The 15,246-nt window shown below is 40.0% G+C and overlaps 1 protein-coding gene across 1 annotated transcript; it reads right to left on the bottom strand.

Moving 5' to 3' along the window:
- Positions 1-273: 273 nt before the first annotated feature.
- Positions 274-4,102, bottom strand: LOC107819931 (uncharacterized). The gene is made up of 6 exons (XM_016646121.2): positions 3,398-4,102; positions 2,294-2,444; positions 1,886-2,170; positions 1,635-1,806; positions 902-980; positions 274-810 (listed from the first exon to the last, which is right to left on the bottom strand). The coding sequence occupies exons 1-6, from the start codon at positions 3,922-3,924 to the stop codon at positions 612-614; spliced, it is 1,413 nt and encodes a 470-aa protein (XP_016501607.2). The 5' UTR covers positions 3,925-4,102; the 3' UTR covers positions 274-611.
- Between the last annotated feature and the right edge of the window lie 11,144 nt (positions 4,103-15,246).

The raw sequence follows: 15,246 nt of genomic DNA, 5'->3' as shown, positions 1-15,246 counted from the left end.
GGAAGCAAACATGTTATTATGTGTATGTTGCATGATCATGACTCTTTCCAAATGTACTGCTAGTAGTTGTAAAAAGAACAACAACAGAATATAAAGTCACAACTCACAGAAATGCCTTAACCACAAAATTCGTAAGGTCAGGCAAATGCTCATATATAAATTAGTAGGTTAGCAAATGATTGGCCAATGGCTCCATTGCCTCATTCTGACATCGTTCAGGAAGGTGAAATATCAATTGGCAAAAGTAGGAAGCAAACCAAGGAGCAACAAAAATTTTAGGGGGTATAGCAAAAATTTATTGATGTCTATTCAATTGAGTAACATGTTTTGGAATTCAACCAAGAAGTAGAAAATCAACTTGCATTTCCTCTGATATACTACTTCTTGCCAAAACTACTACTCATGACATCTATCCTAAATCCTTTCAAGTTCAAGTTCAAGTTCAAGTTCAAGTTCAAATTCGAAAAAAAACTCAAAAGAAAAGAGCCTCCCCTAATCAATCTATGTGGTCAAACAAACAGTACAATTAGTAGGTTAGTGAACAATGAGCTTTGCGATTGAAGTCTTGTATCAAAGATAAATTACCGACTTGCAAAGCTGATACCAAAATTCTAGCTAGGACCGCTACTGGAAGTCATCCTTGTGACATTGGCACCTAGACCCTGAAGTTTCATCTCCAAACTTTCATAGCCCCTATCTACATGGGAGATTCCACTGATTTCAGTACATCCTTCAGCAGCTAGACCCGCCAAAACCAATGACATCCCCCCACGCAAATCAGTTGCAATAACTTGAGAACCACATAGTGAACTAGAAAAAGGTCCATACAAGAATATAATCAATTTCCCATACTCGGTTGAATAAATTGTTTCAGGAAATCAATCAAGGACTAGAGACTTACCTTGCATTTCCCTTCCCAAAAACTAATGCTGTGCTTCCGCAGACCTGAATTTTAGCTCCAAATTTCTGCAGTTCTGTTACTGCACAGTAGAAAATCATGAAACACTTCAGAAATATTTTAAGTAAAATAATCAGTGGAAAAGGCATCAAACATTTTCTATGCATTCTGACCAGATATTCTAAGACAATCATGTGAGATGAATCAGATTCTACGGAGAAAACATAAACCGCATCCCTGATTGGTGAATGCAAAGCACCAGAATAAGAGAAAGGGAATGGAATACATATGTGTCAGTGTAAAGAGGCCAAAGAAAACTAGGACAGAATAGAATCTTGAGCACACTCTTCTTGCTAAAAATTGGCAGTACATTTGGAAAGAGTCATGATCATGCAACATACACATAATAACATGTTTGCTTCCTCGATAAAGAGATCAATGTTGATTCATTGGGGTACAAACTTAAAATTACCAAAGCAATAGGGGTTTCATGATTCCAAGTAGTTCTCAAGAAAGATGGAAATCAACACAATGAGTAGCATTTAGTAGTCACATTTTATTGAGCAGTACAGTGATATATTTCATCACTAAGGGGTCAACTAGACAAGTCAATAATCCAGATTGTGGAATAACTTCTACAGGGATAAACTTCTGACATGAGCTATGCAGGTGATTTTCGAAACAACTAGACTGTACAAACAACCAAAAGTAGCCGGGCATCATAATTACCACATACCATGGCTCATACGATTTTCAAAGACAGTTTCCTCAATAACGCTTATGCCTTTGCATGTTGAAAGCAATGCCATTGTCAGAGGCTGGAGATCTGTCGGAAATCCAGGAAATGGACGCGTCTTGATACTGAACCCTTGCAAATTGTCTCTAGTTGCCCCAGGTACTGCTGAAAGCTGGTCTCATGAACCAAATTATCATACGAACACATGCACGAGATGGAAGAAAATTAAGAGATTAGCACATTTCGTATACCTCCAAAGTGTCATCACTAAGCTGTAATATTTTACAACCAGCACATGAAAGCTTGTCTAATAAACAAGTCAAATTGCTGTAAATGACAGGCGACATTGAGATATATGACCGAGTAATAGCAGCAGCTAACATATAAGTTCCGGCTTCAATCCTGTCGGGCATTATACTATACTCAGAACCATACAACCTTCTCCTTCCACTAATATACAGTGTGTCTGTTCCTGCTCCTTCCACAACTGCCCCACAATTTGTTAAGAAGCCAGCAAGGTCAATGATCTCTGGTTCCTGCATCGTACATATCAAAGTACAACAATAAAAAAAAAAATGATCGGTGCATTTCAAAATGAAGGGCTAATAATAAAGATTACAGATTTATTATAGAAGTTGAAAGACAATACACTTTCATACTTGAGCTGCATTTGAGATTACAGTATTTCCCTCAGCCAAACATGCTGCCATCATAAGAGTTTCTGTTGCTCCTACACTGGGGCAGTCGAGTCGGAAGCTTGCACCAGTCAAACCTTTACCATTTGATACATGTGCTTGCACTTTTCCATCCCTATGTGGTCTCACAAAGTTAATCACTACTCATTCTGAAGAAACTCACATGCTATCAGTACTATGGCACAATCAAACTGAAACCATTGGACATAATACCATGTCAAAAAGCTAAAAGAGAACTTCACATATAAGAAATCCAACAGTCCCTAAGGAGGCCAGTTTCAGTTTCAAATTGTAGTGTCACGAGTTCCAATTTAAGTGTCTAGTTGGAACTTCCTGCCGGTAAGAGATTATCGCACCCGGTGTTACACCAAACCAATAAATAGAAGAGAATATGTCTGGCATCCACACTTATCACCAAACCAATATACTCTCAGTTTAATCTTTTACTACTCCCACTGTCTCAATTTATGTGGCACTGTTCGGATTTTGAGTCAACCTTTTTTAATTCTTACCGTGAATTTGACATGGAATCTTTAAGTTTTTTTAAATAAATATTTGAAAATGATGTAAAAATTACTACTATAAATCACAATAATAACAATTCAAAATATTTAAAAAGCATGTATAAAAAATTATAGTCAAAGAAAAACTTGTTTGACTCTTGAAATTAAAACGGTGCCACATAAATTGGGACTTAGGTACTAAGGACCCGTTTGTCCATAGATTTATTTTTCCTTTTTTCCGGAATATTTTTTCAAAAATGTGTTTGTCCATAAAATTTTATAAATTTTTGGAGATTTAAAAAAAAAATGAGTTTTTCAAAAATCAAAAAGTAATTTTGACCAATTTTTCAAATTTTTTGGAAAAACTTTTTTCGCCTCTCACAGCACAAAACTGTTATATTTTTTCGAGTGAAATGCATATTCAAACATAATTTTAAATTCCAAATAATATTTTTAAAATTATGTAATTTTTATGTCCAAACGCCTACTAAGGTTAAATTTGCTTATTTTGGTGAAAACACCTGGTGTGAAAAAAAAAATAGAAATTCAATGAGCTCACACCAACCTCAACTCAACTGTAGCACCAAGAGCTTGGAAACCATGAATATAAAGATCAATAGGCCGAGCTCCAATGTCACACCCACCAGGTAACCCAACAGTAGCCTCACCAAATCGAGCCAATAATGGCCCTAACACAAAAAACCCACCTCTAAGTTTCCCAATTTCAGTCGAATCAGGTTCTAAAGACAGCAGTCCATCAGTATTAACCACTATTTCTCCATTAAAAGTCGTAACTTGAGCACCCAAAGACTTCAAGATTGAAGCCATTGTTCTAGTATCTGATAAACAGGGTACATTTTTAAGGTTTGAAGATCCAGAGCAGCAAAGGGTAGCTGCAAGAATAGGTAAAGCTGAGTTCTTGGACCCACTAATGCTGACATGGCCACTGAGTGTGGACCCCCCATTGATAACTAATTTTGGATCTTGAATGAGAGTTTTGGGAGAAGGAGTGAGTTGTTTAGGGTCCTGGATTAAGCAAGCGCAGGTATTTGGAGGTGGGTGATATTGGAGAGGATTGAACTTAGAAGCCATTAACGGAGAGAAGCAAGAAATAGTACTCTTTGAAATCCAGAATTTTTTTTCAAGATTTTAGTTGAAAAGACAAAGAGACAGGGAGATCTGGAAAGTCGGTGGGAGTTGAAGTTTTGAAGAGCACGGCTTCAAGCAGGTGTGCAATTGAGCGGGTTGGTTCTGTTTTCGTCCAAATGTATATCGAGGATTAGTTCGATTTTATAGTTTTTTTCGGGTTTTTTAAATTTTTTTATTATATAAATATTATTTCAATCCTATTTTGTTAAAGTTATAGGTAAAATTTTAATAAGTGAATATATATTTAATAAAAATCGAAAGAACTTACAATCATATGATCTACTAATATATTCTTATGGGATAATTTTTTTAGTAACACATGATAGTTATTTTCTTAATCGTCTAACAATAATTTTTCGCTGATGTATGTTTTTAAAGTTAACCGAATTTAATAATTAAACATAAAAATCAATATGAAACCTAAATAATGATATATTCTATTTAATTTTAAAAATATTTAAATACCATTTCAAATTCGAAAAAATATAAGAATTAACAGATCTTGATATATGAATATGAAAAAATAAAGAGATTGACGCATTTCAATAACACGTGATAAAAAAGTGATGATAGAATCCATAATTTAAATTAAATAAAAATAGAAGCACTTCATAGTTCTATTAAATATTATATTTCATGAGAGGATCCCAAGTATTTCTAGATATTTTTTGAAGAAAATTTTATATAAAATCTTAAAAGTATAAATAAAAATTATACATTTATATATTGGTTTGGTTCGGGTTATTTTACTTAATACCAAATCAAACCAAACCTACTCAGGTTTTTTAATCGGTTTGGGTTGACTTTTCGGTTTGGTATGATTTTTCGGTTCGATTTGAACACCCCTAGCTACAAGTGTGACTTGCTATTTTTAGGAAAAATAGAACACGACACACTTTTCTGTTTTGGCAAAATAAATTGACTTGAACTATTTAATTTTCTTTTTTCCTCTTAGTTAGTGGTGACGAGAAATTTAATTATGTGAATCACATAATCAACATTATTTATGCAAGGTTAGTTTATTTTTTGACAAGTATGCTCAGGTCTCTATTTACTTGTTTTAAGACATTAACTAAAAAAGAAAAATTCAAGTCTATTTTTTCCTAAGATGCTTAGCTGGTGGACAATAAAAGAAATATTTTTTGATTGAAAGTTACCAATAACATTTCTATGTTTCTACCTCTTTCACTTATTGTATTAGCTTTTTACCAAAAAAATTACTTTGGTTCAATAGCTCAAGATATGGTGGGTTAAATCTTGCAAATTTATGGATTGACTTGGATCCTCAAATCCAAGTTTTTCAATTAAATTTTGAGTCAAGTCCACTCTACCCTTAATTTTTAAGGGTTGAGAAACAATACCCCCTCATGTTTTGAATGGGAAAAGGAACCTCCTTGTGCAATAGATTTTCGGTGAAATAATTTTTCTTAACAAAAAAATTTTCTTTTTTTAATAGATAACTTTTAGAATAACCAACTTCTTTAATTATAGCCAAAATCTCAACATATGACAAACATTAGGATCTATATAATTTAATTATGGAGTTCCCGTTAGCCTTCTTCCTGCATAGTTAATTAAGATATGATGTAATATAAAAACGTTTCCATAATAAATTTTCAAATATGACATTATCAACTATAATTTCTGTTCAATAAAAAGTTTTAAAAATAAGTAAAGTTTAATAATCTCTTTAATATAATAATTTTAATATTCAAAGAAAATACATAAATAAATTACTAATACTCATAGCAACAATTTTTTCAGCTAACAAATATCAGAGAATTGACTATTTCAGTGTATCTTTTTTCCTTTATGAAATGCTAAAGCATCCATGGTGAATGTGCGTTCAACATATTTTTTGAATTTCGTATGCAAATTATTTTTCTTTATTGCAAAATTTTTAATAATGGCTTCAATATAACCTCAATATAATAGAAAAATACCTTAAATTTTACAAGTAAGAAAGACGAAATTCAAGTATTGGTTTGGATAAAAAATATTATTCTTCACCTTTAAAAGGATAGAGAGAGAAAAAATCTTTATTTTAAAAAATAAACTCTCACTAAAAAAATATTGCATAAGGGGGGTTGCCTTTCTCATTCAAAAAGTAAGGGGGTATTATTTTACAACCCTTAAAGGTTAAGGGGGTAAAGTGAATTTCACTCTTGAATTTTTTTTATTTGAGTAAACCTAATAATATATTGGAAGAGTAATTGCTGATTTTGTTAACATTCCCATGATTGTCGATTTTGGGAGATCTTTTCCTGTTTTAGTTTTCTTTTATTGTCCACCAAGTAAGCATCTAATTAGGGGGGGAAGTAGACTTAAAAGGTTATCTTTTTTAGTTTGTATTTTTGTATACGGATAAAATCGAGCCCACTGCATGACTCGACTTTCCGATGAGTCAAACGGAGCAGGAACATGACCGTAATGGATCGGAGTCAGAGCGAAGAGCCCCTCGTATCGGGGCTCGGGCAAAACACCTGCCCTCGGGGATATCGGAGCCATATCCTCCGGGTCCGATCTGAGGATTGAGACTTCAGAGAGTATTACCAAACAGCTACACACGGCTAACAAAGGGTCGTGATGTTTGTGCCTAACCAGATATCATGGCGTGAATCTCGCCCCGTATCGATAGAAAATTAGTGGTTAGCGAAACGAAAGAATTTTACCTTTCTTAGAATTGTACTTAGGGTAAAACTCCCCTACTATATAAAGGGAAAAGCTTATTATTCATGACACATTGTAACATGCATATCAAGGCAATTTATTTCAATTCTCTTTGTTCAAAGTTCTTATTCTTGTTCTTAAGTTCTTCATAAGTATAAGCTTGGAATCGAGGGCAGGTTCTTCATCGATCCATCAACCGAGCTCGGAATCACCCTTATCATTGGTTTGAGCATCTATTACGTTTTTTATTTGCTTAATCTAACGTCATTAATCAATCATATTGCATTAATCCACATTTCCTTAAAACCATATATAAATTCAATTGTTATCTATTTTTTAGGGTAAACAGTTTGGTGCCCACCGTGGGGCTAGGGATAATAGTAGTAATTTGATACAAGTTTCCACAACGCACTCTATTTTACACTTGTTCTTTGAGATTTTAATTTTAGGTCAAATTAAAAATGTCGAACTCTCAATCTGCTCATTTGAACGTTAATGCTGAGTCTGGCCACCATGGCGAGAACAACAATGTAGTGCCCAGCAACGAGGTGCCCCCTATTGATTCCAATAGAGTTCCAGTCATGGACCCGATCGATGCTAACTCACATGTAGCTATCGACGCATACTTGCCTACCGACCCCGAAAACAGCGTTCGCGGGGGAGCCTAATCGATGGCCTGGAGTACACACGACAGCGAAGGTGATACAATCAATTTGCGGGTGATCTTCGAAATGTTACAGGCTCAACAGGAAATGATAGCCCAGTTGTAGAACCAAATACGGCGCCTAGCAGAGTCGAGCCCGAACCATCCCGGAAAAACACTCGCAGAAATGAACCGGCCACATAAAGGCAGGGTGAAGTTGAACCTGAGACCAACTCCAAGATAATAAAGATGCTTGAGGAACTGACAAAACGGGTGGAATCGAGAAAAAAGAAAATCGAAGCCAACGACAAAAAAGTGGAGACTTATAACTACATGGTTAATCAAATCCCAGGAGCACCCCCGATATTAAAAGGCTTGGATACCAAGAAGTTCGTCCAAAAACCTTTCCCTCCGAGCGCAGCTCCGAAACCGATCCCAAAGAAGTTCTGTATGCCCGAAATTCCAAAGTATAATAGGACTACGGATCTGAATGAACACGTGACCTACTACATGTGTGTCATCAAGGGAAATGACTTGGAAGATGATGAAATTAAGTCGGTTCTACTGGAAAAGTTCGGGGAAACCATGTCTAAAGGAGCAATGATATGGTATCACAACCTGCCCCCTAATTCCATTGATTCGTTTCCTATGCTTACGGATGCCTTTGTAAAAGCTCATGTCGGGGCCATTAAAGTGGAGACCAGAAAATCAGACCTCTTTAAAGTCAAACAAAAAGATAACAAAATGCTCAGGGAGTTCGTGTGAAGGTTTTAATGGAAAGGATGGATCTGCCCCCGGTTGTGGACGATTGGGTTGTTAAAGCATTCACTGAAGGGATCAACCCCCAAAGCTCTTTGGCTTTATAGCAGCTGAAACAAAATTTAATAGACTACCCGACGGTAATTTGGGTATACGTCCATAATAGGTACCAATCGAAAATCAAAGTGGAGGATGATCAGTTCGGGGGGGGAGGGGGAGGGGCTATGGGTCCGTGTATCCTATCAGAACTAATGACAGGTCTAAAAGATTCGTCGATCATGAACCAAGACCGGGCAGAGATCAGTACCAACCGTATAGCGGAGATCGAAAGGGCAACAGATCCGGACGTAACCCAGCGAGGAATGAAAAAAGAAGCGATCTAAGTCATAATAACCGAGGACTCATGAGCAAAAACGGTTTCGATAGGCCAATCGGGGACAGGGAGGCACCAAGGTTATCAGAGTACAACTTCAGCGTTGATGTTGCCGGCATCTTATCAGTCATCGAAAGCATCAAAGACACCAAGTGGCCTCGACCATTGCAGTCTGATCCTGCCCAAAGAGACCACAGGACCAAAGACTGCCGACAACTAAGAGAAGAAGTGGCCCGGTTGTTCAATAACGGACACCTCTCGGAGTTTCTGAGTGATCGAGCCAAAAATGACTTCATAAATAGGGACTCCAACAAGTAGACCGAGCAAGAGGAATATCAGCACGTCATCAGCATGATCATTGGTGGAGTCGACATCCCTAGGGGCCAATGCTGAGTCGCACTAAGATATCCATTATAAGGGAAAAATGAACCCAAGATTACATGTTAGAGGGCACTATCTCTTTCAACGATGAAGACGCTGAAGGCATCGTGCAACCGCATAACGATGCCCTGGTAATTTTTGTACTCATAAATAAATCTCGAGTTAAACGTGTGTTGATTGATCCAGTTAGCTCGGCCAATATCATCAGATCGAGGGTCGTGAAGCAGCTGGGTCTACAAGACCAAATAGTGCATGCGGTCCGGGTCTTAAACAGGTTCAACATGGGATGTGAAACTACTAAATGGGAGATAACCCTGCCAGTAAACACCGCCGGAACCATTTCGTAAACAAAGTTCTACATCACCGGGGGGGATATGAGGTACAACATTCTATTCAGAAGGCCATGGATTCACAATATGAGGGCAATACCCTCGATACGGCACCGGGCATTGAATTTCCCCACACCAGGAGGTATCAAAATAGTTTACGGAGAATAGCCGGCCGTAAAAGAAATATTTGCGGTCGATGAGGTGATCCCGATGTCCGCCCTCTCGACATCAAAGAACCCGGAGTCGGTTAGGAAGGAAGAAATTAAATAGCAATCACCGATACAGGCCCCGACCGAACGGGAGAAGCAAAAAGCAGGCGAGGATGATGATTACGGAGTTCCAGGTCGTTCATCTCCCCTGACGATTCTGATGCCACCAAGTCAACGGTCAAGGAGCTGGAGTAAGTTATATTGATCGAACACTTGCCCGATCGGAAGGTATACCTGGTCATAGGGTTAACTCCCAAGCTTAGGGAAAAAACTCATTGAATTTCTTATAGCTACATAGATGGTTTTGCTTGGTCCCATCTTGATATGACAGGGATCCCGCCAGAAATAACTACTCACAAGTTGAGCTTGGATCCGAAAAGTTCCACCCAATTAAATAGAAGAAGAGGCCTCAGTCCGAAGTCAAGCATACATTCATCAAAGATGAGGTATCCAAACTCCTTAAAATAGGTTCCATTCGAGAAGTTAAGTACCCATATTAGTTAGCTAAAAATGATAGTTCCTAAAAAGGAAAATAAATTAAGAATGAGCGTAGATTACAAAGACTTGAACAATGCATGCCCTAAAGACTCTTTTCCTTTTCCTAACATCGATCGCATGATCGACGCGATGGCCGGCCACGGGATACTCATCTTTCTCGACACCTATTCAGGGTATAACTAAATCTGGATGGACCTGGGCGATCAAGAAAAAACTTCCTTCATCACTAAATTCGGCACCTATTGTTATAACGTAATACCGTTCGGACTAAAAACACCGGTGCCACTTACCAACGCCTAGTAAACTGGATGTTCGAAGAACAAATAGGAAAATCAATGGAGGTTTACATTAACGACATGTTAGTTAAGTCCCTGCGAGTAGAGGACCATTTCAAACATTTGTAGGAAACCTTAAACATACTGAAGAAATATAATATGAAGTTGAACCCGGATAAATCCGCATTCGGGGTCGGGTCCGGGAAGTTCCTTGGATTCATGGTGTCCAACCGGGGGATCGAGATCAATCCCGACAAAATCAAAGCTATAGAAGACATCATTGTGGTAGACAATGTCAAGGTCGTTCAAAGGCTAATCGGGCATATAGCCGCCCTGGGTCGGTTCATATCAAGATACTCCGATAAGAGCCATCGGTTCTTCTCATTATTAAAGAAGAAGAATAACTTCTCGCGGACTCCGGAGTGCCAGCAAGCTTTGGAAGAACATAAACGGTACCTTTAGAGTCCACATTTGCTTCATACTCCAAAGGCAGACGAGCAATTGTACCTATACTTAGTCGTATCCGAGATAGCGATAAGTCCGGGAAGAGGAAGGTACGCAATTTCCTATCTCTAGGCGAGGCCGAAATAAGGTACCCTCACCTAGAGAAATTGGCGCTCGCTTTGCTATGCGCCTCCAGAAAGTTAAAGCCATATTTTCAAGGCCATCCCATATATGTTGTAACTACGTACCTATTGAGGAACATAATGCACAAACCCGAGCTCTCAGGACGATTGGCCAAATGGGCAGTAGAAATTAGCGGGTACGATATCGAATATCGACCCCGAACCGCCATTAAATCTCAAAATTTGGTAGACTTCGTGGCCGACTTCACGCTGGCCTTAATACCCGAAGTCAAAAAGGAATTGTTGTTAACCTCGGGGACCTCCTCGGGAATCTAGACCCTCTATACGGATGGTGCCTCGATAGCAAAGAGGTCCAGACTCGGCATCGTGTTAAGGCCGCCTGCGGGTAATGTAGTTAGGCAATCTATTAAAACTGTGAAATTGACTAACAATGAGGCTGAGTATGAGGCCATGATTGTATGTCTCGAATTGGCTAAAAGCCTAGGGGCCGAAGTGATGGAAGCTAAGTGTGATTCCCTCCTTGTGGTAAACCAAGTCAATGGGACATTCGAAGTGAAAGAGGAACGAATGGGAAGATACTTGGATAAACTATAGGTAACACTGCATCGATTCAAGGAATGGACCATACAACACGTGCCCCGGGATCAAAATAGTGAAGCTGATGCTCTGGCTAACTTGGGGTCATCGGTTGATGACGATGAATTCTGCTTAGAAATGGTCGTACAACTCATGAAATCAGTAGTGGAAGAAGTCTATGCCTAGATAACTCAACAAGTTTAACTTGGGACTGGAGAAACAAGTATATAGACTACTTGAAGACTGGGAAGTTTCCCTCGGATCCCAAATAATCAGGAGCTCTGCGCACGAAGGCAGCCAGGTTTAGCATGTCCGAAGATACTCGATTTAGAAGAACGTTTGATGGCCCACTCTCCATATGCTTGGGATCGGAGGACACCGAATATGTTTTGAGGAAAGTTCACGAAGGCACCTGCGAAAACCATTCGGGGGCAGAATCGTTGGTTCGTAAGATAATCAGAGCCGGCTTTTACTGGATCGACATGGAGAAAGACGCAAAGGACTTTGTGCGAAAATGCGATGGTTGTCAGAGGCACGCACCAATGATCCATCAACCTGGGGAGTTACTACATTCAGTCATGTTGCCTTGGCCGTTCATGTGGGGAATAGACATCCCCGGTCCCCTACCATGGGCACCCGGTAAGGCTCAATTTATACTAGTTATGACTGAATATTTCTCTAAATGGGTCGAAGCTCAAACATTTGAGAAGGTCTGGGAAAAAGAAGTCATTGACTTCATTTGGGACCACATAATATGCCGGTTTGGTATACTGGACGAGATAGTATATGATAACGGGGAGCAGTTCATCGGCAACAAGGTAAACAAATTTTTCGAGGACAATAAGATCAAAAAGATCTTGTCAACACCCTATCACCCTAGTAGGGCAGAGTCGATGAACAAAACCATCCTTCAAAATCGTAAGAAAAGGTTAACCGATTCCCAAGGAAAATGGAAGGAAATTCTGCCCGAAGTCTTATGGGCATACCGCACGACTTCAAAATCCAGTACCGGGGCCACTCCATTTGCGTTGGTCTACGGTGCCGAAGTACTAATACCGATTAAGGTGGGAGAATCAAGCCTCAGGTTCTATTATGCAACCAAAGAATCAAACGGTGAGGCCATGATCACGAGACTTGAACTACTGGATGAGAGGTGCAAAGCCGCCCAGAAGCAGCGGATGGAAAGATATTATAACCGAAGAGTCAATCTCCGACACTTCAATATCGGGGACTTGGTGTTAGAAAGAGTAACACTGAACACCCGGAACCCGAATGAATGGAAACTAGGACGGAATTGGTAAGGTCCATATCGAGTCATCGGGATTACCGATAAAGGTTCGTACAAACTCGAAGCAGGAAACGGCGCACAGCTACCGAACAACTGGAACGTGACCCACTTAAAACGATACTACTGCTAAGGTACGACCTCAATCACTTTTTTTTAATATTGCGAATTAGACAAACACTTGCAGGCAATAACCAAAGGAGAATGTAGCTGCTAGGTCTGAAAGCACGCATTGCACTCTTTATCCCTTGAACCGGTTTTGTCCCAAATAGGTTTTCCAACAAGGTTTTTAATGAGACAACAATAAACCGCGCTAACTTAGAGTCGAAGACCGATTTTAAATCGGAGTCAATGGTTGCATCAACAGTATCCGAGCCCTCTCGAACATCGACCTCGAATATTATGGGCCATCACCCTCGGGTCAAGATTTTTAGCAAGGAAGGAATTTTTGTGCTCGAACGATCTAGGCTCGGTGGTTAGGATTTATTGTAAGAACCAAACGGTTAAGTGAACCGTGCCCGCGTAGGCCACCTCATCCTTAATACAATCTTTTACACGCTTACAATCTTGTACGTTATGCATAGAAATGAAAGAAAGTTTCTACCTTGCTAACAAATATTTTTTGCTTATTAAAAGTATCGAGCCTAAGGGCTATTCCTACCCGGGAACTTTCGAGCCCAAGGACCACCCTTATCCGAGCCCAAAAATCTATCCCCACTCGGGGACTACCATCTAAGACAAGTTCGGGCACCTTGGGTTATCAAAACCCGAAGGCACAAAACCTATTAGGCAGTGCCTAAACCTAAAAGGCTACAGCCGCCCTAAAAAATGGTTCAGAGATGTCTGAAACCCATAATCAAAACTTAAGGCCTTCAACAAAATTCTAAACATGTTCAAAGGTTACCTTAAGCAAAGATATAGTTTAAAAATATTTAAACAAGCATCTTGGAAAAATTTCCGGTCACCCTGAGCCTCCATAAGTTCGAACAAAAATTGCATCGAGGACATGTCTTGTTCGGACCTTCGAAAAATGACTTATTACTACGTTTGATTCTGTGATAAGGAATTGGAAATATTTGCAATTATAAAAAGATGCAGAAGATAATAGACTTGAAAATTGCCAAAAGGGAAAACTTCATATAATCTGGAATATCTTTACAAAGGCCAATTAAAAATGGGCTAAACAAAATATATGTACAAGATACAAAAACAAAAAAAAAATCCCAAGGCATTTCCGTTTGGTCTTCACCAGAATCCGACTCATCACCAGAACCGTCGGGGCCTTCGGATTTTTCAGAGCCCTCAGAGCCCTCTTCACCTTGGGGTTCAACTAGCCTCTTAGCCTCAGGCATGTATTTCTTCGAGGGTCCCCCTTCAAAAAAGCAGCCTCGCATAATCAGCAATAGTCTTTAGGCGGGCCTCGGCTGCTTCAACATACGCTTTATATTGGGCCACCATTAAGTCAGCATCAACCGAGGTTGCTTCCAACTTGGACCTCGTTATTTCGAGCTTCTTGCCAAGGGCATCCCGTTCAGTGATGGCCAAGCCTAGTTGAGCTTGGAGGTCCTCAATTTGTCGAGCTCGTACATCGGCCTTCTCCTTCGCCACCTGAAACTGAACTTCCACCGGAGACAACTTGGCCTGGGCAGTCTCCTTCTCCGAGGCCAGCAGGTTCATCTTATTTTTCCACCCGTCTGCCATCACTTGGATCCCATCCATCTCCTTGCGGAGTTGGTCGATCTGGTCGATCTTCTGCGACCAGACCTTCATTTCTAACTTCGAAAACCTTTACATTTTCCACCAAGTTAGCATGCTCATGCCTTAAGGCCGATGCCTCTTTATGAATCACATCCAGCTCGGCCTGGAGGTTCTTGGCGACCCCCTTCTGCTGCTCGCTAAGAAGCTTGTACATGTACCTTTTTTGGGCAAGCTCCTTGATCTCGAGCTCGAGTTGATTGACTTCAACCCAGTATCGGAGGAAACTCTCGTGGTGATGTACCAAGGCTTGAAAAAAGACAAAGAAAACGTGAGAAATATCAAGCACATATAACTATAGATAGATGGAAGAAAATGATGCCTTACCCGGTTTAGCGCCTGCTGTGCCTCATTAAAAAGGCATGGTACATTTACCGCGTTCATTTTTGCCTTGTCCTCATCGGTCACCAGGCATCGGAGGTAGCTAGCTACCCCCAAAGGAGCGAACAAAACTCGGGCATCCTCCGGGATGGTCAGTATAATCGACCTCTTGCGGCCAGGGTCCACGCTCGGAGTGGGGAACTGATTAACTAATTTCAGGCTCGAGCTCAGCTTGCCGGCTTCCGAGGAAGTGTCTTTCTTGGGAACTTTCAGGTTACCCAGACCGGAGAAGTCTTCCAATCTCGGACGAATCCACTCCATCGAAAAAGAAGTGAAGGGGATCTTCCGCGCCCTAGCCACCCTCGTTGGATTTCTCCTTCCTCGCTTGGGCCTCTTCGAGCATAAACTCGGTGTAGGAGGGCATCCCCGAGATCTCAATTACGTCGGGCGCTTCCTTTGGAGCAAAACCGGCATCCTGGGAAGTTTCACCTCGGGTATCCATATTGGTTTTTTGAGTTTGAGGGAGGTCGATCTCATGAGTCTCCCCCTCGGATGCATCCTAATCCACGGGATAGGTCGTCCCGTGGGTTATGAAAATAGATTC

The sequence above is a fragment of the Nicotiana tabacum genome, chromosome 2 (genome assembly GCF_000715075.1).
Source record: "Nicotiana tabacum cultivar K326 chromosome 2, ASM71507v2, whole genome shotgun sequence".
Lineage (NCBI taxonomy): Eukaryota > Viridiplantae > Streptophyta > Magnoliopsida > Solanales > Solanaceae > Nicotiana > Nicotiana tabacum.
This window is presented reverse-complemented; position numbering and strand designations above follow the sequence as displayed.